Source organism: Motacilla alba, chromosome 2 (assembly GCF_015832195.1).
Source record: "Motacilla alba alba isolate MOTALB_02 chromosome 2, Motacilla_alba_V1.0_pri, whole genome shotgun sequence".
NCBI lineage: Eukaryota > Metazoa > Chordata > Aves > Passeriformes > Motacillidae > Motacilla > Motacilla alba.
The window spans coordinates 147,515,449-147,536,929 of record NC_052017.1 but is presented as its reverse complement, the minus strand read 5'-3'; the positions used below and the strand labels follow the sequence as shown (position 1 = coordinate 147,536,929).

The following is a 21,481-nucleotide window of genomic DNA, read 5'->3' as shown; positions in this document are numbered from 1 at the left end:
TTCGGCAAGTTTAGGAAACTTTGTCCTTTGAGCAGCATTGGCTGGGGTGGGGATGGGTCTCACAAGCTGGTGTTGTGGGGGGCAGAAACGATCGAAACCTGATTGTAATAATAATAATTAATCCAAAAGCGCCCCTTGGCCTGTGTTCCACTGCCTAAAATCCCACAACATCTTAAACAGGTCAAGATACTTGGTCACTTCTGAGAAAGCTCCTGTTAAATGATGCAGTTGGCACAGAGGGAGAAAATAGGATTGAAAAGCTCAAGGGTTGAGGTACAGACAGCAAGGTCACTGAAAAGTTGCTGAAATGGGCAAAACAGATGTGACTGGAGGGAAAATGATATAATTAACTGACAAATTAGGTGGAATTAAAACATCTTCCACCCCTTTCCCAGTCCCTTTTCCCCTCTCCCTCTTGCCTCCTGTCCCCAGGGTGCAGGGGTGGGGATGGGGCTGTGGTCAGACCCCTGCCAGGGCTGTCTGAGGATGTTCCTCTCTGGTTGTGACCCATCCATGGTTCAGGCATTTGCCTGTTGCCCTCATCCCTGTTTCTGCTAGAGATTCACTGTGCAATTTTGTGCTGGTGGATCTTTTTTAATTTCCCAAAAAACTGGCAGCCCCTCCCCACAAACAGCATTCCACGCTCAGTTTTCCACCCATCTCCATGCACTTTTAATAATATTAAAAAAAAAAAAAAGAACAAACCAACTCTTAGAACAATGGTCTAGTTCTGCCTTTACCCACTTGGGAATCTCCCCAGGGATCCAGTCCCACTCAGCACTCACTGCAGCATTCCTGGTACAATATGATTTTCATTTATGGCAACTTCAGGAAAAATTCTTACAGTGCAGCATCCTCTGATCTGTTAAAACAGCAGGAGCACTTCTGGTGTGGCTCAGTAGCTCTGCCAGTCCCTGACCCAACCTGCCTAAGCTCCACTTGGCTTTCTTAGAATATGGAATGAGCTGGATTGTGGATATGCTGGAGCTCCCTGCTGTTTTAAGAGAAGTTGAGTCCTCTCCTTCAACCCAAGAGGAGCTGTTCAGCTGTTCATTTCTGGTAACTCTTAACCATATTAGGCTGTTGCTTGACACAAATTCCTGGCTGATTTGCTGCCCAGCTTTTTGGAGTGGGAGGTTCTTATTACCCGTTAACATTTCCATGATTACCTGGGGCATTTTTCACCCCTGGGGACAGATGTTGGTCACCTCTCTCTCTCAGACATTGCCACACTGACCATGCATGTGACTGAAACTGGAAAGAACTACAGGAAGTTTCTGCATCCGTTGTCAAGTTTTCATACAAAACATTTATTTTAAAAAGTTGCATGTAAAGTTCTACACAGGACTTCTACACAGGTTGCCATTTCTGTAGTAAAAAAAAGAAAAGCAAACCAAATGAAAAATCCATCTCTGTCACTCACATGGTAAAGGAGCTGCTCTTTCTCAAGAACCCACAATTAACAGACTTCAATGTGCATTTTGGCAAGAGAAACTGCAGAAGTGGAGTTCATTCAAGAAAAGGGTTCTAGATGCACATATTTACATAATTTTCTACCCCATTTACCACCACAGCTACAGAACCACCATTAGCTCTTGGGATGGATCTCCTCCTCTCCCGTTTGGGGGCCCACATGGCTGCTTTTACAGACTTTTTGAATGGACTTGGTCCACTTTTGGAGCTTTTGAACTGAAAGCTGCCTGTAAGAAATTTTAAATTTGGGTAATGATTGTCTGACAAAGTCATTTCAAACCATCTGACCAAGCTCTGCTGTCAGGTTTGCACTGTCTCTTCCTACCCCGCCATGTTTCTGAGGGAAGAATTCCATTCTCCAACGAGTATAAAGTTCAATTTCTAAACTTCTTAAAGCAAAAGCAGATGGCTCAGTGTAAAAATACATCCAGCATCTGGATTCTCAGTCACAAAAATAACATCCTTTATACAATAGAAAATGGATCAACTATGAAACAATTCTCCATTGGCCTTAAGATCCAACACTGCCACCAACAGCTTCGTCTTCATTCTCTTCCTCCTCTGCCCCATCATCGTCTTCCCTCACTTCTCCATCTCGCTTCTCTTTTTCAAGCATTTTCAGGTATTTGCTAGCTAGGATCTTCTTTGGCAAGATATCTGAAAGGCAGAATTGTTGCTTTTATTGTCAATTTGAATACTTGCCTTGTTAATACTGTTGCATCCAAACCACGAAAGAAATTAAGTCAAAAAGAAATATTATTATTATTTTTAACAAACCTTAGGTGAATAACCAGGTAAGTCAGCCTGACTCACACGCTGCTGTAAGAGCAGGAGGGAGTTACCCACTTATGGTACAAGTAACCAAAGATAAGGACTCTATTTCATGACTGATTACTGGCAACTTTTACTGTCTGCTGATGTAAATTATTAGATGAAAAACAGAGTGCTCAACTGCCTTAGATCCAATGAGCCATTAATATAAAATCCAAGTATTAGTAAAATGTGTTTGTGTGTGTGTGTATCTAGAAGCATAGAGGGACCATATGATGAAGCTTCTTTTCTTAAAACTTATAGATTCCTCTGTGTCATTTTTGGTCCACATAACTTCTCACCTAAACATGTGCAATGATCTTTCACAGGCTGAAAGCTTTCAGATGGAACTGCTGGAATTTAGGAAATGCTTAAGGCAATATCCTGAGAACTGTATACAGTGTGACTGTATAATTTAGAGGCAGCAGAAAAATACCCATTCACAACGAAATGTTTCTAGGGAAGTAGTTTATGAGCTCCAGTTGAATGCTAAGCAGGAGATCAGTGACCAGTAGGAGAACTGGGTCCTCACAAAGCAGAGCATTAAGAGCAAGATTTCATTTTCCAAAGCAGACACTGGATTTACCCTTGTGTTAGCAATACCTGCAAGGAACTGAAAGGTCTCACACTCTTCTGCTGTATGAGACAGGTCAGAGTATGTCAGAGCGTTCTTCTCCTTCCCTCTGCCGTGTTTGTAGGAGTATGTAGCCAAATATTGAACAAAAAGCTCCTAAAAAATTAAAACAGAAATTAGTAGTAGTCAGACTTAGAATTCATACATATCCTTGATCCCTATCTAAAGGCAGAAGTACCATATTTAACTGCACATACACTGGGCACTCAGTGCAGAGACTCTTTACATTTCAGTACCTGAAGGGAGTCTACAGGAAAGATGGAGACTATTTACACGGGGATATAGTGACAAGACAAGGGGTAATGGCTTCAAACATGACACACAGTAAGTTTATATCACATGTTAGGAAGAAATTCTTCCCGCTGAGGGTGGTGAGGCCCTGGCACAGGTTGCCCAGAGCAGCTGTGCCCGCCCCATCCCTGGAAGCGTCCAAGGCCGGGTTGGACGGAGCTTGGAGCAACCTGGGACAGTGGAAGGTGTCCCTGCCCATGGCAGGGGTTTGGAAATAAATCTTCTTTAAGGTTCCTTCCAACACAAACCATTCTATGATTCTAGACTCGGGGCAGCTTTAAGGTCAGCTCCGTCTCGGGATGCGGACAGAGAAGGGAAGCGGGAGCCCGGCCCGGGGCGGCGGCAGCGCTCCGAAGGCAGAGGCCCCTCAGCCGGGGACGGGGAGGCGCGGGGGACCCGAGGGCAGGGCAGGGCGAGCCGGTACCGTGGCCTTGGCGGTGAGGAACAGCGCGTCCTGGTTGATGCTGGAGACCTCCGGGGAGCTCTTCATGATGACGCGGATCCGCGACAGGGGCAGCGACACCAGACGGTTCTCGGTGCCGCTCAGCCGCGCCGCCGCCATCTCGGCCCGTCCCAGCGGCAGCGAGGGCACGGCCCGCCGGGAGCTGTAGGCGGCGGCTGCCGGGACTACAGCTCCCTACAGCTCCCCACAGCAGCGGGACTACAGCTCCCTACAGCTCCCCACAGCACCGGGACCCGCCCGCAGCCGGGACTACAGCTCCCTACAGCTCCGCACAGTACCGGGACTACAGCTCCCTACATCTCCCCACAACAGCGGGACTACAGCTCCCTACAGCACCGGGACTACAGCTCCCTACAGCTCCCCACAGCACCGGGACCCGCCCGCAGCCGGGACTACAGCTCCCTACAGCTCCCTACAGCTCCCTGCAGCTCCCTACAGCACCGGAGCCCGCACTGGGACCCGCCTCCTGCCCGAACTACAGCTCCCTAGAGCACCGGGAGCCGCCTCCAGCCGGGACTACAGCTCCCTACATCTCCCTGCAATACAGGGGCCCACAGGGGGACGCGCCCGCCGCAGCGCCCCGGCCCCGCCGGCTCTCTCCTCTCTCCTCCCCGCCGCGGGCGGACAGCGGGCCCGGAGGCAACCGGGCGAGCTGAGGCTCCGGCGGCTGCGAGTCCATTCACAGAATCACAGAATCAAACAGGCTGGAAAAGATCTCTGAGATCATCGAGTCCAACCTGTGACCGATCACCAGGTGGCTGTAGAGTGATAAGGTCTGAGCCTCTCACACTCCTGAGCCTCCTTTTCTCCAGGCTAAATAGCCCCAGCTCCCTCAGCTGCACCTCTCCAGACTTGTGCTCCAGCCCCTTCACCAGCTTTGTGTCCCATCTCTGGACATGCTCCAGCACCTCAATGTCCTTCTGAAATTGATGGGCCCAGAACTGGAGACAGCACTCGGGGTGTGGCCTCCCCAGTGCCCAGCACAGAGGGACAGTCACAGCCCTGGTCCTGCTGGCCACACCAGTGCTGACACAAAAGGCCAGGAGGCCTTGGCCAGCTGGGCACACACTGTCTCACATTCAGCCGCTGTCAGCCATCACTTCCAGGTCCTTTTCCACCAGGTCATTATGTGCTGAGCAGCTTTCCAGTCACTTACCACCTGGGTGGATTCCTGCTGCCCCATGAAGAATCATTCCATGGAAAACACTGGGAGTTTATTGACTGAATGTTACTATCTTATACAGAATTTGCCCAGTATATAAGGCCAAGGCTACAGATTATACTGATTTATTAATAAAATATCGCACCATGAGCAGTTGGAAGTGCAAGGATAACAACAGTATATGATATATTCCAAAATTACTGCATTTGAGGACATCATTTATAGTTAGCTATTGCAGATAATCTGTATCTCTTAGGCTGTATATTCCTCTTTAGACTACATTTTATGTCAAACCACTGTGTGTATGTTATATGTGAAAGGAAGCACAAATATCCTGGGATGCTGCCTGGATATCTGGAAGGATTGGTTTCTTTTTTGATCCTTACTGTCTTGTGACATCTTGTGGACACAGCTGACATTACTCCAGCAGTGAATTTCTTAAAAATACTACCAGGGTCTTTAATGATTTCAATATACAAATAAACCCTCATCAAACTGCCAGGATTTCTGAGGGTATTGAGCTTGGTGGTGGGAAGGCACAGGTGAAGGACCCTCTGAACTCCTCAGAGCTGCTTTTTTCCCCTCTGCCAGCTGAGAGCTTGGCCAGGTGTAGGTGCCTCTGTGAGTCACTGTCTCCCAGAGAAGGGACAAAGGGAGCAGGTGCTGCCCCTGGCAGGAGAAGGGAGGCTGTGAGTGACTGGGCTGAGCACTCCCCATCCCTCTCTGGCCCTAAAGCTGTGCTGCTGTTGGGCTTGATCTTGGGCTCTCTCTGAGGCTCTGAGGCCAGCTTGTGCCGCCACCTCTCCAGCTCCTTTCCCTCTGGGAAATTTGGTCCATTTTTTGGAAGATTACTGAAGGTCAAGGCTAAAGCTTGTTCAGTTCCTTTTATGCTGCTGTTTTTCCTCATGTCTCCCAAATTGGGAAAACCCAAGAGGAGCAGAGAGACCTGCCTGGAGCCCACAGCTTGTGCCACAGTGGCTGAGGAGACCTGGAAAGAGGTTGTGGCCAGGTGAGGGTTAATCTCTTCTTCCAAGTACCAAGTGACAGTACAAGAGGAAATGGTCTCAAGTTGTGCCAGAGGAGGTTTAGATTGGATATTAGGAAAAATTTCTTCACCATAAGGGTCATCAGGAATTGCTACCATCTGCCAAGGGAAGTGGTTTAGTTGCCATCCCATGAGGGATATAAAAGCCATGTAGATGGAGCTCTTAGGGACATGGTTTAGAAGTGGCCTTGGCAGTACTAGGTTAAACTTGATGATATTAAGGGTCTTTTCCAACCTAAATGATTCTATGATTCTACCTAAATGCAATTGTTGATCCAAATTTTTCAAACACTGTGAGTTCTGTTGAAGTTATTTTGGCGGAGTACCACGACTTTAACTCATGATATCACCCCTTATGAAAGGCTGCAATAAGGTGTCCCTGGACCCTTCTCTAGTCTGAGCAACTCAAACTCTCTCAGGCTGTCTCCACAGGACAGGCACTTCAGCCTTCTGATTTCCATGGCTTCCTCTGGACCTGCTCTAAGAAGTTTCTTGTGTTTGGGGATTCCAGACCTGGATGAAGCGCTGCAGGTGAGGAGTGGAGCAGAGGGGCAGAATCCCCTCCCTCACCTGCTGCCCGCACTGTGGGATCAACCCAGGACATGTTTGGCTTTCTGGATGCAAGTGCACACATGGCCAGCTCACATCCAGCCTCTCATCCACCAGCACCCCCAAGTCCTTCTTGGTGGGGCTGCTCTCAACCCACTTATTCCCCAGCCTGTGTTGATACCAGGGTTTGGTCATCCACATGCAGCATCTTGCACTTGGCCTCGCTGAACATCATTAAGGTTCTCACATCCTCCACCAGAAATTCACCTGAACTCTCATACAAGTCTCATACTTTTGGAACTTTTGTACTTCCAGAGTTTTCAAGATTTTGCCATTTAAGCTGCATGACTGAGAAATCCTTTCAGAGGAAGATCTCTCTCTTCTTGAGGAGGCTCAGTGGGGGGACCTCATCGCTCTCTACAACTACCTCAAAGGAGCTTGTAGTGAGGTGGGGCTGGCCTCTTTTGTTGTGCCATCGGTGTGAGGACCAGTGGAAATGGACTTAAGCTGAGAGAGGGGAGATGCTGGTTAGACATTAGGAAAAAAAATTAAATTATTGTTTGGGTAGTCGGGCATTGGAATACACTGCCCAGGGCGGGGGTAGAATCACCATTCCTGGGAGGGTTTCAGAAGCATATGAGTCTGGTGATGTGGTTTAGGGGTTAGAGTGGCACTTCTGGGATGACAGTTGGACTGGATGGTTCTATGACACCAGACCAAGTTCGGGATTTTGGGAATGCCAGGAAAGCTCACTTCGTTCTAAAGGCTAGCTAGAACCCTTTGCGTTTTCATACACAGTCGGCTGAAATCCACCAGGTGAATCAGTCATTCGTCCACTCTTGTTTTGCGTTCCTCTTGGAGCAATGCCTCGTGTTCACAGGCAGAGACCTGCAGTCCCCGTGGAAGCCCCGGGAGCAGCACCGCGGACGACGGCGGACAATCGCCCCGCTCCCCTCACGACTCTCCCGCCATGGCCCGCCGCGCATGCGGGGCGGAGCGGCCATTGCCGTCAGTTCCGGCGGCAGCGGGGCGGCTCCCGTCCCGGCTGTGAGTGCCGCTTCCCCGCTTACCGCCCGGCAACCGCGTCCCCCCGTCCCGGCTGTGAGTGCCGCTTCCCCGCTTACCGCCCGGCAGCCGCGTCCCCCCGTCCCGGCTGTGAGTGCCGCTTCCCCGCTTACCGCCCGGTAGCCGCGTCCCCCCGTCCCGGCTGTGAGTGCCGCTTCCCCGCTTACCGCCCGGTAGCCGCGTCCCCCCGTCCTAGAGCGGTTCCCGCCCGGGCTGTCAGTGTCCCTTCCCCGGTTACCGCCCTCCCTCGCTGCCCAAAGACCGGCGCCTGCCGGGCTGTCAGTGCCGCTTCCCCGGTTACCACCCGGCAGCCGCTCCTCCAGAGCAGCTCCCCCGCTTTTTCGCTGTCCCTGACGGGGCTCAGGGGGGGTGTGCGCCTCCGCTGCGCTTGGCTCTTCTGCAGTTTATTCGTTTTCCCTGCTAAACTTGGCCGCCCCAAAGCGGCGTATGCCGGGGGACAGGGAAAGGTGGGAGCTCCCAACCGCTGCGGCCTCTGCTGGGGGAAGTGTCAGGACGGTGCTGCTGCCCTGGGAATGGGGCTGCACTCTGGGAATGGGGCTGCACCCTGGGAATGGGGCTGCTGGGCGGGCCCCGGGCAGTGCGGTGGGACAAGGGAGCCACAGTCCATAGTTCTGAGGAGCCCGTTTCCTCAAGGCAGCTGTTTCTCTGTCGCCTGTGTCCCCGTGGGCTCGGAACTCGTCGTTCCGCTTGTAAAACCAATGGTGTCAAGTCTAAAGCTGGGCTGAGTTTTTGTTTTGTTTTGTTTTGTCCGTATGTTTGTTTTTGTGGCGGTTTGGGGTTTTGTTTGTGTTTTTTTTGGTGGTATTTACAGTTCAGGGCTTTGGAGGTGAAATTGATTAAGGGATCTGTGTGGTCCAGGAGGTCTCAGACATGAAAGGACTCAGGGATGTGCATCTTCATTCAAGACTCAGCTGCAGTGCAGTAATTGGTTTTAGAGAGTTCAAGAGAAAAGAGATTCTAAATACTTAAATGTAAAAGCAGAAAACATTGCCTGGTCCTTACCTGTGTGTGTTTTGAGAAAGCAAGACTTTGCTTTTCCTCAAAAATAGGTGTTCTGGTTCTGATTTTCCTCTGCTTGGCCATGTGCGAGCACTGACAGCTGTGTAAAGTTTGGCGATCCTGATTTGGTGCCTGTTTACATCTCATCCCACACAATTTTGCATATTTCCTCAATAAAACGGGACTGAAGAGCCTGAGTCTGAGAGGCTCTCCTGAGCTGGTATTTCTGCCCAGTGGCTGTGGTAGAGACTTGTGTGAGCTGGCTTGTGTAGCTGCACAGGGAGTGAGATTCACTTGGAAAGCCCTTATTTACAGAGTTTTGTTTGATAAGTGACTGAAAGTACTCCTTGTGCACAGTGTAACATCAGTAGGTTGCGTGGTTGAAGATTTAGTAAAATAATGAAACAAACAGTGGTATTGTAGCACATAAATTCAGGCTGCAGAAGTGTTTAGCATCGAAGCCATGGTTTGATTCAGCAGCCCTGTGTACTTCTGAACGTTAAAAAATAATATTTTTCTTTCACTAGCCTGCAGTTGATGCAAAATGAGTGTTCCTGACTACATGCAGTGTGCTGAGGATCATCAGACCCTCCTGGTGGTGGTTCAGCCCATTGGCATTGTCCCTGAAGAGAGCTTTTTCAGGATCTACAAGAGGATTTCAGCCGTGAGCCAGGTTAACGTGCGCGACTCGCAGCGAGTGCTCTACATCCGCTACAGGCACCATTATCCCCCAGAGAACAACGAGTGGGGGGATTTTCAGACACACCGCAAAGTCGTGGGGCTCATCACTATCACAGAGTGCTCTTCAGCAAAGGAATGGCCTCAGACTTTTGAGAAATTCCATCTTCAGAAGGAAATGTATGGCTCTACTCTCTATGATTCCCGGTTGTTTGTCTTTGGGCTTCAAGGAGAGATTGCGGAGCAGCCCCGCACAGATGTGGCGTTTTATCCCAGTTATGATGAGTGTGAAACTGTGGAGAAGAGAATAGAAGATTTTATCGAGTCTCTCTTCATAGTGCTGGAGTCCAAACGTCTTGACAGAGCCACTGATAAGTCTGGAGACAAGATCCCCCTGCTCTGTGTTCCTTTTGAGAAGAAGGATTTTGTAGGTCTGGACACCGATAGTAGGTAAGCAGCTACTTTTGTCAGCTCACAGGTCTTAAAAAAACACTTCTGTGGCACTTGCCAGCCTTTAGGATAAGCCTATTAGAAAGGACAGGGTGAGCCTTGTTCCAACAGAGCTGTGCCCTGATCTTTCTGTGTCTGCTTCCTGTAGTTTTAAGAGAATTTAACGTGTAGTCTCATTGTATTTGATGTTGTGAGCTTGTTTTTATATATACATTTAATTGATAAAGCTCATCAAATAGTAGGAAGAGGTCACAGGAGTGGTTTGACAGATTCTGCTGTAATGAGACTTTTTGCTGGAAAACTTCCACTGTTTTATAGATATACAGTATCAATAAAATTCAGTTAGCATCAATGAAACTATTTTTATATCATGTTGAGTATTTGACTATCCTACTTACTGTATTTTTTTCTCTTTAAACCTCTGTCTACTTTTTCATTCTGTGAGACAATGACTGTTTATTTTGATGATGAAGTCCAGCATCTTTCCCTGTCCTTCTTTGTTTTATGTAATTATTTGTTACCACTTTTTACCTGTCTCATTTTGCTAGCTGTTTGGTTTTTTGTATGTTAGAGTTTTCTGCCCCCATTTTTCCTTCCTCCTCATTTGCATACTCATCTGTCAGGTTTGAGTGTTGCATAGTTCCTTTGCAAGGGATAAGTAATTCTGGCTTGACAGCTACAGGCAGGTGCAAAATCTGTTTGACTCTGCTCTTTGCAGTCAAATCCAGGGGTTGGAAGCAACCACCTTTTGTTCCCAGAGGTGGGGAAGCCCTATGAAAACTCAGGCTGTGTGTGGAAATAGTGGTGTTCATATCTGTGTTGTACTCTAGGGATGCCAGCAGAGGTTTTTGTTGTGTGTAAAAGCTCAGAGGTTTGTGAAGCTTTTAGATCAAATTAATCAGCTCTGCCTGCGTAGTTGGTCCTGGCCTTGGAAACAGGAAGAATGCATTCCAGGTTTTTAATTAATTTGAAGCCTTTTGTTAAATTATCTAGTGGCTTGAAGGACCATCAGCACCCCAGTGCCCTGCTTTTCTTTGGTGAGCTCTTGAACTGGCTCTGTCTTGTTGGTCCCTGTTTGTCCCTGCCCTATTCTTCAGTTATCAGGATGAATTACTATGTTACTGCTTTTTGCACGTGGGTGGTAAAATTGAGAAGTTTGGACAAGCCTTTTTAGAATCTTGTCTTTAATTACTCCGTTTGAATGAAATTTGGCTGAATGCAATCAAAATTTCCTGTTCCAAATAGGTAGAAAATGATAATTGTTGGCCAAGAATCTCAAAATCAGAATGAGTTCTGCTGTTCAGTTGAGTCTTCTAAAAATTGTGATTTGGAAATGGTTTCTTGGATGAATGACTAATTTCTGAGCAGTGGCTTTGTTACTAGAGGGAAATACTCCTTGTGAAGTTCTGAGGTGGTGGGGAGCTGGAGTGAGAGCAGAACGTGTGCCCACACATCTCCAAGCAGGTATTTGATGCTGTTGCAGTGAGGAGTTCAAATAGATGCAGTGTGATGCTTCAGTTCTTTGCAGAATGGAAGGTGTGTGACCCCGTGTGTAGACACAGGGGTTTATCCAGAGTTAATCTCTGCCTCAGCTCTGCACACACCTTGCTGGGAGGTCTGAATACCAAACAGGATCTCAGTGAGTCTGGATCAATGGATATACTTGAAATGTGTGCTGCACCAAACTGCTCAAGGAAAAGGTGTTAAATATTCTAATTTTTCAGTTCAGTAGTGAGAAAGTTCTCCAGTTCTATTTTGCTGTGGAGTTAGTACTTCTGATTGTTATAAAACTTAGGATTTATACATTAAAAGTTCAGACAGCTGAATGAAAATATATTTCTAGCTTCTCTGCACAGGAGCCTTTCTAGGCAGCTTTCGTGTAGCCTGATGCATCTCTGCCCTCTGTTCTAAAGGAGAAACTCAGATCCATGGAATAAGGTTGAATTCAGATCAGTTTATTAAACTAATTTACACTTTCAAGCCACAGCCTTTGGATGTGAGCCAGTGATAGTAACATTGCATTTTATTACTTGTTAGTTTTTTGGTGCTTGGATTGCAGTTCACAGGATTTTGTTTTAGCACATTCCCTTCTGTAGTGACAGATTGACTGATTAAGGGAAAGCACTGCATACCAGGGAGAGACAGGGCTAGGAAGGACCTTCTTCTGTTTTTCCAAGATTGGATGTGTAATTCTCTTCAGAGAGGGCTCGAGGTTGTTTGAATGCAGGAAGTGGGTACATGTGGTAGAACAACTTTTGCTACTTTGTTGGTTTTGAGTCTGTCAGTATAATGATTTCACAGAAAGAAATAAAAACATGATGATATTGAGTTATTGAGGCAAATGAAGCAGCTTTTTCTAGAACAGGTGGAAATTTCTGAAGAGTTAAAGGCAAAGAAAGTCCCTTGATCTTTTCGATACACTTTCTATTTATTTTCAATTTGTGTATATAATGTATCCTGACCTCCCAGTCAGTGTGTAACCAATTACTTAAAACCACAAATGTTCTCCATTAAATAGCTGTCAGAGAAGACCCACTGTTCTTGTAACAGAGGATGTGTCTCTGCTACTGTAATTGTGGATATCTACTTAGGATAAATAAACATATATTTTCTTGTAACTTCTAAAATTGAAGTTAAATGGCAGTGTGTAGCAAACGTGTAATTACATGGTGTGGTGCAGCTGTAACCTGGAGCTCTTGGGACGATAGATTGAGGGAAAATATATTGAGAATTTACATAATGGGCCACATAATTCCGATCACATGATGTGGAGACTAATTAAAACTACTGAATATAGTTTGTATCGTAAAAGATACTCTTCTCCAAGTATTTTATGGTCAAATATTAAGGTTAATATTTATGTGATGATCAGGGCTTTTTATATAAACCTGATCTTCTCCCTCACCCAGTTCGAAGACTTTCATTAGCTTGGTTGCATGATAATTGCCATTGAAGTCAACTGATTGGCTCTCTTTAAGATGGAAAGTTCATAAATTAGGAAGATGAATTATTATTTCAAATAGGGTAATTCATGGGAAAAGTAAGGATGATCTTTGTCTTTTGCAAGTTGCTTGTGTAATGAGCAGGAGGGACACATTCCCAGAGCTGACTGAGATGACAACACACACAAACTCTTTGAATTTTGTGTGTAGAAGAACTTTTTTTTGGCTGGTAGGGAATTTTATGTATGAAAAATAGTGGGTTTAGTCCTAAAATGTTTTGAAGAAATGTTGTCCTGTTAAACAGAAATTGTAGGACTTGAGAGGCTGACCTTGGGTTAATTCCTGGAGCATTCAGCCAAGTGGGGATTTTGGCAAATTGATTTATTTTTTCTTTCTGTTTCTTCATGTGTAAATTGGATAAAATATTTATGTGGTCACAGGGCTGCTAAGGATAGTTGAAAAAGTTTCTGAAATCAGTTATACTTGATAGCTATTTGTAGAGGCTGGGAGATTGATGGAGAACAATGGAAACACATGTTCTCATGGTGATAAAAGCATCCTGCAAACTGAAAACTAGGAAATATATGTGCCAGAAATACTGAAAATCCCATTTGTTTTAAGTTTTCTATTTTATTTCTGTTTTCAGCTAAAAATAAACATACTTAAGTATGATTGTAAATCTACTTGGATAAGCTCATTTTAATGTTTTTTACATCAGTTTGTGTCTTAGGTTCTTTCTTTTTTTTAATACTGGCAACCTTTAATGCTGTGGAGGGATGAGGATGTAGGGCCCTGTTTATAGAAGTGTCATAGCTGGGATTTGTGCACTGATTTATCAGAGTTGATGATCTCAGTATGTGTATGTGGCTGTTAATTTTCTTTCTGTTCTCTGTCTTTCTAATTTCTGTTTTGTTCCTTTCTGTTTTTTTTCCCCCCCTTCTTCTCTCATACTGCCCTGTGAGTTTGTTGTTGGGTCTAAAAAGGTAGGATGTGATTGTGTATCTTTGAAAATAGTTAGCTTTTTTCCCATGTCCTGCCTCTTCACTTCGCCTTCATTGCATATTTTAGTGTTGCTTTTTATCTTTATTTTTTCAGTACACACAAAAATAATTGCTGCCTGGAGCCTCACCACTGCAGTTGCCCCCTTTTGGCGCATTTGGCAATTATATTTGGTAGCGATGCTGAGTTTTTTTGTAGGACACACATAGTCTGCTTAGGTGGCTGCTGGCCTCTGGAATTTGCTTTATTTTTTAAACTCCAAAGCCATGAAGCTGTTGCTGCCTGTGTTTGATTTCCAAATTCAAAAGTTCTGGCAGTTGATCCAATGCCGTAGCTGTGTCTCTTGAAGTCTGGATAATGTTATGATTGGTGATATCTGTAGCTCTGCATGCTAACTGGAATTAGTAGAACTTGATGGAAATTTTCGTTGGAGCATTTTGCATGAATCCACTTTTGAGAATTGATTTTGCATGCTTCTTGTTTGTAAATTTAGCCAAATTTTGAGGATCCAGAAATTCCGTCAAACTTGTTTCTGGATGGTTTGTAGTGAAAATAAATTCTGTCTTGAAATATAACACTGTTGCAGTAAATTTTCCATAAAATTATTCTGGGATCCTAGAAAAGAGCTGGAGATGAAAGAATAAAGCACATATCCTATAGAGCAAAGAAGGCAGAAATGGAAATCAAATAGTTCTTTGTAGTTCCTGGAATAGATATATTGTCCTCCACTTTGAAGTGGTAGCAGTGGTCACTGGTCATTATTGTGGTGGTTCCTGTGAATATAAGAGTGTGTTTGGTAGAGCATTAACCCAACTAACTTTAGAAAATAAGATTTTAAAGTAGTTTTGTAGCCAATGGAATTTTTCTGTGTGGCGAGGACCTTCAGAAGAGGAGTTTGGGTGACTGACACCAAGGAGCATTCCATGGGTGGTCCTGCCTGAGGTGGCACTGCCTTCCCTGGGGATGTTTCTGAGTCCATCACACTCAGGAAGGGGTTTGTAGGGGGAGGCTTTGGGTGCTTCTTTGAAATTTAATGTTGTAAATGATCTTCTAGAGGAAAGATTAATAGGAGCTGCTCTTGGCAGTAGGGTGCTGCAAGAAACTGGCCTAGAGAAAGGTTGTCCTCTTATCCTAGAGGAAGTAATTGATAATTTATGTGGGCTTCCTGTCCCTAAATAGATTAGGATTAAGCAGGAGACAGCTGAAATATTTAAACAGTGTTTTAATACAAAATAATTTAGAGAGAAGATGTCTGTAAGCTTCTCACTTTCAGGTTCTTCAGTTAAAACTGTGAAGCAAAACTATCTCGGTATTAAAATGAGCAATCATCATTTTATGCTGAGACATATATTTATATATATATGAATATATAGGCAATAGGACATTTTTCCCATTAACTTTGCACCCCAGGATGCATAGAAGAAACAGTGAGTCCCTTGGATATGATTTTAAGGACCTGCTATTGTAGATACTGGATTTTTTTAAAAAGGGGCTTCCCAAATGTGAAGTGAATTAAGTTTTGCTGTCTGTGGACAGTGGGTTTTGTTTCTATGAAGTCTTTGCCTTTTGTCTTTTTGGACATACTTGAAGTAATTGAATTCACTGTACTTAATTGTGTCTGCCTAATTGAGACAGTTTATACATTTGTTTGGTACAAACTTTATAATTAGTGAGAAAATATTTTCCAAGAGGATGGCAATGACTTGCAGGGACTGCAGGAGATGAATCCTGTCTTGGCAATACCTTGAAAAGCCTAAAAATAGGTGGAGTGAATTCAGTTTTTGAATAATTAATAGTAAATTTCTTCATCACCAGGAATAAATTATCTGTTTTTCTATAAATAAAGGAGAGTTTCTCAAAGAACAGTGGTTTTATGAGCAATATTTATTGATGTCTGGGTGAATGAATCCCTTCAAACTTCAGATATATTGACTGGGCATAAATCAGCAGCAGAATTAGGTTGGGAAGAGCTGGTGGTGAGGCTGTGTGATCGAAACTATTCTGGTATCAGGTCCTGATTTAGGAGTCAGGCATCATCTCTTTTCCTTTGCCGTATGACTCATACTTATGAACCTAATCATCTGCTAGCTGGAAAATCGGGAAGAATGTTTATAAAGTACAGTTTTGAGAGAATAAGAACTTTAATTTGTTCATCAACACGAAGATTGCTTGAAAGCGTAGAGACAGAGTTGGAAGCAGTGGCATCATTGAGAGGAATTATAGCTGGGTAAGGAAACAGTGATTCTCCAATTCCATTACTTATGTAAAAAACAAAAAGAAGTTTAAGCAATTTACCATTTACAATGCTATTTTCATTCTAGAGTGCAGAGAGTAGGAAAATCTGACTTATAATCAATTTAAACTCTCCTGTGTAATGCTAGTTCCAGATTATGAAGGAACTTTTTGATGGAGTTATTTTTCTTTAACTCAAAGCTCAGCCTGAAATCTTGGTAAGATTTGGTGCCCTTCCATAGTTCACACAGTGCAGCTTTAGCTCTGACTTTGAATTTTTTTGCATTTTTGTTCTTAAAAGATCTATAAAATACATACTTGTTGAAAAATAAAGGACAAATATTTCAATTCCTGACACATCTGAAAGATGAAGAACAATAGTTGTATTGAGCTTCATTTAATGGCAACACCCTCACATGAATTGTGAATATGGTGTGATAGATCAGAAAAGTGCAAACATTTATATAGGAATTATTTCTAGCTTTTTAGATGGAGAGAAGCAATAGGAGACCTATTGCTTGTCTCCTTTTATTATTTCCTTGGGGTTTTTTTGTAGACAATAACACTGGTTCTGATAGCTTCTCTCTTCAGTTTTTATAAGGCTATTGTCTGTACTCCTATAGTCTGCATAGTCTGTACTCCTATATATTCTCTCTTTTTTGATTTCTGTCCCCTATCCATATAAATCAGTTACTTTCTCTTCATCTCCTTTTTCCAAACCAACTGCAAGGAATGAGACATTATTTGGTGGCTGAAAAGATGCTTCTCTGTGGTGTAAACTACCCAAGCCAGACTGATAGCCTAGAAAGCAAATAACCAGTGACGTGGAATTGTTTGGATTCTTGCCATTCCTCCTGGCCTTTCTGCCTTTACATCTAAAGGAAATAAATGAATGTCCTTATTCCTACCCTTACATTTCATATGCTCTGTGCCTCTTCTCCTTTTGTCATTTCTACATTACTGACTTCGTGAGGACAGTTTGTTCAGATGCCTTACGGAGATTGTTTCAGTGACATTTCAGTTCAACTCTTGGGGAAAAACTCCACTGCCCCAAACCTGGTTTCATTCCATAACACTGGCATTCCTCTTACATTCTGGTCTCACTCCAGGGAATAAGAGTTGAGCATCTGCAGAGTGGCTGTAACCTTAGGGTTTTTTTTTTGGGGTTCTTTTTTATTTAAAGTTGTTAAGTTCAAATAGTCTTGGTAACTTTTAACAAAATCACTGGTTTGGGCTGGAACAAACCTTAAAGATCATCTCCTTCCAGCCCCTCTGCCATGGGCAAGGACATCTTCCACTAGGTTAGGTTGCTTCAAGCCCCATCCAGCCTGGTCTGGAACACTGCCAGGGATGGAGCATCCACAGCTTCTCTGGGCAACCTGTTCAACTTAATTTAATTTAAAGTAATTAAATTGAAAAAGTATCACTACATCTCCTAAAACCTCAAAGTTTAGAACTGTGTAAATCCAAGATGGTTCTTTGTATGTTTACCAAATTCCTTGGATTTAATGTATACAATAAAGAATGACATCTGCAGCAATTCTTCTAATTAAATTTTAATTTTTTATTGACTTCTATTTTAGTTTAAACTATCCAAAGAAATAAGAGTGTATTTTTCCTTGGTGTGATGTTTGTAAAGTGAACTTTCATATCTCTCTGGATGTACTTAGAAGACACTGTTAGAACAACAGGATATACTGTTGAAAGTAATGTAGATAAATTAATAAAAGATCTCAGTTGACATTTAAATTTCTTCCTCATAAAACAATTTTATAATTATAGTGCAAGGACATTCTTGCCAGGGAATACTTATGCAGGAGGGAGAACAGGAGGATTGTTCATGGATTTGGGAGAGCAGAGTTGTTCTGAACTGTCACTTCAACCACGAGGTGTTCTCCAAGTCCAGCGTGTCTTGCTTTGCATCTGTTACTTTTTAAACTTTTCTTTAGCTGAAATGAACTAAAAAACCAAACAAAATAGTAGGATTAGTGCCTTTGTCACACAGATTCATGTTCAAGTTGCCTTTTTAGCTGTTCCAAGGTGTCTGTTGAATATATTCAGTAGGCTTTGTCTGTTCATTTGGGAAGAACATCACCATTTATTTTAACATATACAAAAACAGTCAGAGGAGAAACCCTGTCAGTTGCTTGAAGTGATGGTGCTTTTTCACTCATCATCCCTCTAAAAGCAGGGGGAGATTTGTGAGGTCTGGGGGAGTCTGAGGGGGTTTTGGGCCCCCGATACCTTTGGGCTGTGTGTGGAGAGGGGCCCAGCAGAGGAGACAGAGCCCCAGAGTAGGATTTTGGAAGAGTCGCCTTTAATATGCTCAGAGCCAAAATGTGAAGGATTCCATGGGAAGCATCCATGGGGTTGTGGGATTTATTCAAGAACAGCTTCCTGGAAGCACAGGAACAATCCATCCCCTGCTGAGAGAAAGGGAAAAGGCAGAACAAGAGACCACCCTGACTTAGCATTGAGCTTTTGGGGGTACTGGAAGAGCAAAAAAGCAGCATATCAGCTATGGACAGACAGCCAAATACTCACTGTAGTCTGCAGGAACCTTGCTTTGGAGGTTTTCAGGGCGTGTGACTCAGCTGTGTAAATGCTGTGTAGCCAAACCATGTGATGCCTTGCTTTTTCCAATATATCCTCAAATTGTTGCTCCTTTTGCATATTACATTAGTTAGCATTCATATTTGCTTATATGCAGAGAGTAAATCAATGCTGATCTGTGTGAAAAATGCCAATCACTTGTTTTTAAAATTTTGACAGTTTAACAGTAATAAAATGGTTATAAAAATAGTAATATAATCAGAGTAATAAAAATTTGAACAGTTGAGATTAGGACAATACGAGACAATAAGAACAAAGAGTTACGGACGGTCTGGGTACCTTTTTCTGGGCAAAATAAGCCCAAAAAAGGACACACATTAGCAGAGGATTAACCCTTAAAAACAATAGTCTGTTACATATTAATACACCTCTTACATGATGCATAAATTCCATTCAAACAAAGGATTCTGTCTGGTCAGCATCAACTTCTTCCTCTTAATCCTGACGGCATCTTCGGGGCTGAGTGAGGCAGGAAAAAATTTCTTCTGACAATGGAGCAATAAATCCTCTTTCTCTGAAAGATTTAGGTGTCCTGTGGCTGCTATCTGGTGCAAGTACCTCATTCCTTTGTTTTAAAAAATATCCCACATACATAGTTTCTGTTTTAACATTATGTTATAACCTAAAACTATATTTAACACGCTACTTGAGAAAATTAATACAGCATAACTTCCTAACATAACACATATAATATTCATCCTAATATCCGAAAAAAGCCAATCATAAAATACGCATTTTTCACAATCTGCTATTAAGGAGGGAAGAAAACTGACTTGAGGTGTTTGTTAGCCCAGAGCAGCATTCCCTGGCAGTAACTGAAGTGCACCTCTGGTTTTGCAGACACTACAAGAAGCGCTGCCAGGGCCGGATGCGGAAGCACGTGGGAGATCTGTGCCTGCAGGCTGGCATGCTGCAGGATTCCCTGGTGCACTATCACATGGCAGTGGAGCTGCTGCGCTCTGTCAACGACTTCCTCTGGCTTGGAGGTAGGACTGGGTGCTGGCAGTTGTAATCCCAAGTAAATTAAACGATCCTTTCTAATTTCCTTAGGCGTTGTGAAAAATAGTGATGATTTTAGTCACAAAAATCTGGATATCAGGTGTGAGTAAATGAAGTTGAAGAAGAAGTTGGTCAATAAGACATGAGAAAGGAATGTGTTCAGGAAAACCTAAACAGGATAAATTGTGTTACTGTAGTAAAGCATGTACTTAAAAAAAAGTTGTGTCTCATTTTTTCACGATTCTTTGGAAAGTACTTGATTTTTATTCACTGGGTTGTGTAGATGTTTTAAAAATATTTCCTATGGGTGTCCACTGTGGACTGTTAGGAAAATATTTTTGCCTTTACATCTCCTAAAGCTGCAAGTGTTAAACTTCCAATGGCATAATTTCCTTTCATATTAGGTCATAGGATTTGCTTTTTTTCCCTGCCTTTCCTCCATCCTTTCCTTTTTTTTTTTTTCCATGCCTGCTTTTTGTTATTTATTTGCCATACAAATGATCTTTGAGCACCATTTCTGCTTCTTGGTTTCATACCCTTCCAGGACAATCACTGTCTCCAGTTCTGCTTTTAGCTTTCCCATTCCACAAGGAAACCATTTATCTTCCTAATGGCCCTGTAGATTACATACCATGAAAACCTTAACATCTTCTGACCTCCCCCTTCTTTTCTTCTGCAATTCCAAAAACTTAATTGGCTCAAGATTCCTCAAATTCTACTTAGAAACCTCCAGAGGACTCTTCAAATAGTTTGATAAGTCTGTAAGTCTGATCTCCTGCTTTTATCATGTCCAGTTACATCAGGTTGTTCAGGGACCTCTCCAGTTGAATTTCAGGTATATTTAACGATGGAAGTTTTACAGTCTTTGAGCAACCTGTTCTAACATTTTGCTGATTATAGTTTGAAAAAACCCAACAACAAAACATAAATTGGTCTTAGCTTAAAGCAGAATTTTTTGTGTCCACTTGTGTAGCCTCTTATCTGGTCACTGCACCTCTGAGAAGCTCTTGCCTCTGTCTCTTCCTACTGGGTGTTTTAAAGGCGGCAGAAACACCAACCTTCAGCCTCTTGCTCTGTAAGGCTGAGCAACCCCAGTTGTCCCTGTGTCTCTTATGCCAGCAGCTCCAGTCCCCTGGCCCTTCTGATGGCCTCCCGCCAGCCTTGCTTTGGGCTGAGGCTCCTGCCAGCCCCTGCCTGCAGCCTGGCAAGTTCTGTCTGTGTTGAAGGCCTGCCCTGCTCTTCCCCCCAGTCTGGTGTCACCCAGGAAGTTTCTGGATGTGCTCTATGCAATTCCCCAGGCAGTTAGTGGAGGCATGAGTATTGTCCCCCTGAGGACACCCCTGGTCACAGGCAGCCATTTGGCTGATCACAAGCCTTTGAGTCTGGCTGTCCAGCTGATTTCCCACCTGCTTTATAGGCCAGCTATCCCAATCTTCCTAAATTTGGCTGCAAGCATTCTGTGGGAGACTGTGTCCAAAAATGTTTTGAAAGCCAAAATACACAACATCCACTGCTGTTCCTTTGTCCACTGAGCTTAGCATCTCCTCAGAGGGGGCAGTGAGGTTGCCAAAGGCTGATTTATCCTCAATAAATCGATGTGAGCTGTTCACAGACACCTTCTTTCACTTTATGTGCTTCCAGCAGGATTTCTGTGTAGCCTCTCCTGGGAGCTGATGTTGATCTATCTGTGCTGGTACTTCCTTCTCAAAGAAGATGACTTTTCCATTTTCCCAGCCACTAGAAACCTCCCCCAATGAGCATGAACCTGTTGGAGGTGATGAGTGGTCCTACCTTGGTCAGCTTTCTTGGCTTCTTACCTGGTTTTTTAGAATTGCATCCAGTTGGATTAAGAGCTTTTCATGTGAGCTTCCTCTACTGTGACAAGTTCTTACTCCTGCATGTTCTTTCAGTGGGTTGGGGCAATGAGGGCTCTAAGGGTGAACACAGATGAGAAAAGCACATTGAGTAAATCAGAATTTTCCATGGTTTTTGCTATTAGACATCTAATTTCAGGCACATTTTGATTGTGTGAATGGACTTTACCACAGGATACTTC

The 21,481-nt window shown here is 43.8% G+C and overlaps 2 protein-coding genes across 13 annotated transcripts in view; one reads left to right on the top strand and one right to left on the bottom strand.

Annotated features, from left to right (window-relative positions):
• Nucleotides 1–1,289: 1,289 nt before the first annotated feature.
• On the bottom strand, nt 1,290–3,888 carry CHRAC1 (chromatin accessibility complex subunit 1). Its single transcript, XM_038129832.1, has 3 exons — nt 3,633–3,888; nt 2,887–3,013; nt 1,290–2,130 (listed from the first exon to the last, which is right to left on the bottom strand). The coding sequence occupies exons 1-3, from the start codon at nt 3,768–3,770 to the stop codon at nt 1,985–1,987; spliced, it is 411 nt and encodes a 136-aa protein (XP_037985760.1). The 5' UTR covers nt 3,771–3,888; the 3' UTR covers nt 1,290–1,984.
• Nucleotides 3,889–6,391: 2,503 nt separating this feature from the next.
• The window catches only part of TRAPPC9 (trafficking protein particle complex 9), a 450,420-nt gene continuing 435,330 nt past the window's right edge, over nt 6,392–21,481 (top strand). For 2 of the 12 annotated variants that reach the window (XM_038162154.1, XM_038162070.1), the window contains exons 1-4: nt 7,385–7,528; nt 9,040–9,640; nt 13,545–13,565; nt 19,267–19,412. In XM_038162154.1, the coding sequence (XP_038018082.1) occupies nt 9,057–9,640; nt 13,545–13,565; nt 19,267–19,412 (751 nt within the window). In that variant the 5' untranslated portion in view covers nt 7,385–7,528; nt 9,040–9,056. Of the gene's footprint in view, nt 6,410–7,384; nt 7,583–7,615; nt 7,637–7,692; nt 7,960–9,039; nt 9,641–13,544; nt 13,566–19,266; nt 19,413–21,481 lie in introns of those variants that run through there. The other 10 variants (XM_038162165.1, XM_038162146.1, XM_038162115.1 and 7 more) reach the window with 9 other exon arrangements.

What these genes read in the sequence shown, in the direction of transcription:
- CHRAC1 (XM_038129832.1), bottom strand. Translation starts at nt 3,770, where the DNA reads ATGGCGGCGGCGCGGCTGAGCGGCACCGAGAACCGTCTGGTGTCGCTG. An exon ending in TCCTCACCGCCAAGGCCACG is followed by an intron (nt 3,014 to 3,632) that starts GTACCGGCTCGC and finishes TTAATTTTTTAG; the next exon opens with GAGCTTTTTGTTCAATATTT. An exon ending in GACCTTTCAGTTCCTTGCAG is followed by an intron (nt 2,131 to 2,886) that starts GTATTGCTAACA and finishes TCTGCCTTTCAG; the next exon opens with ATATCTTGCCAAAGAAGATC.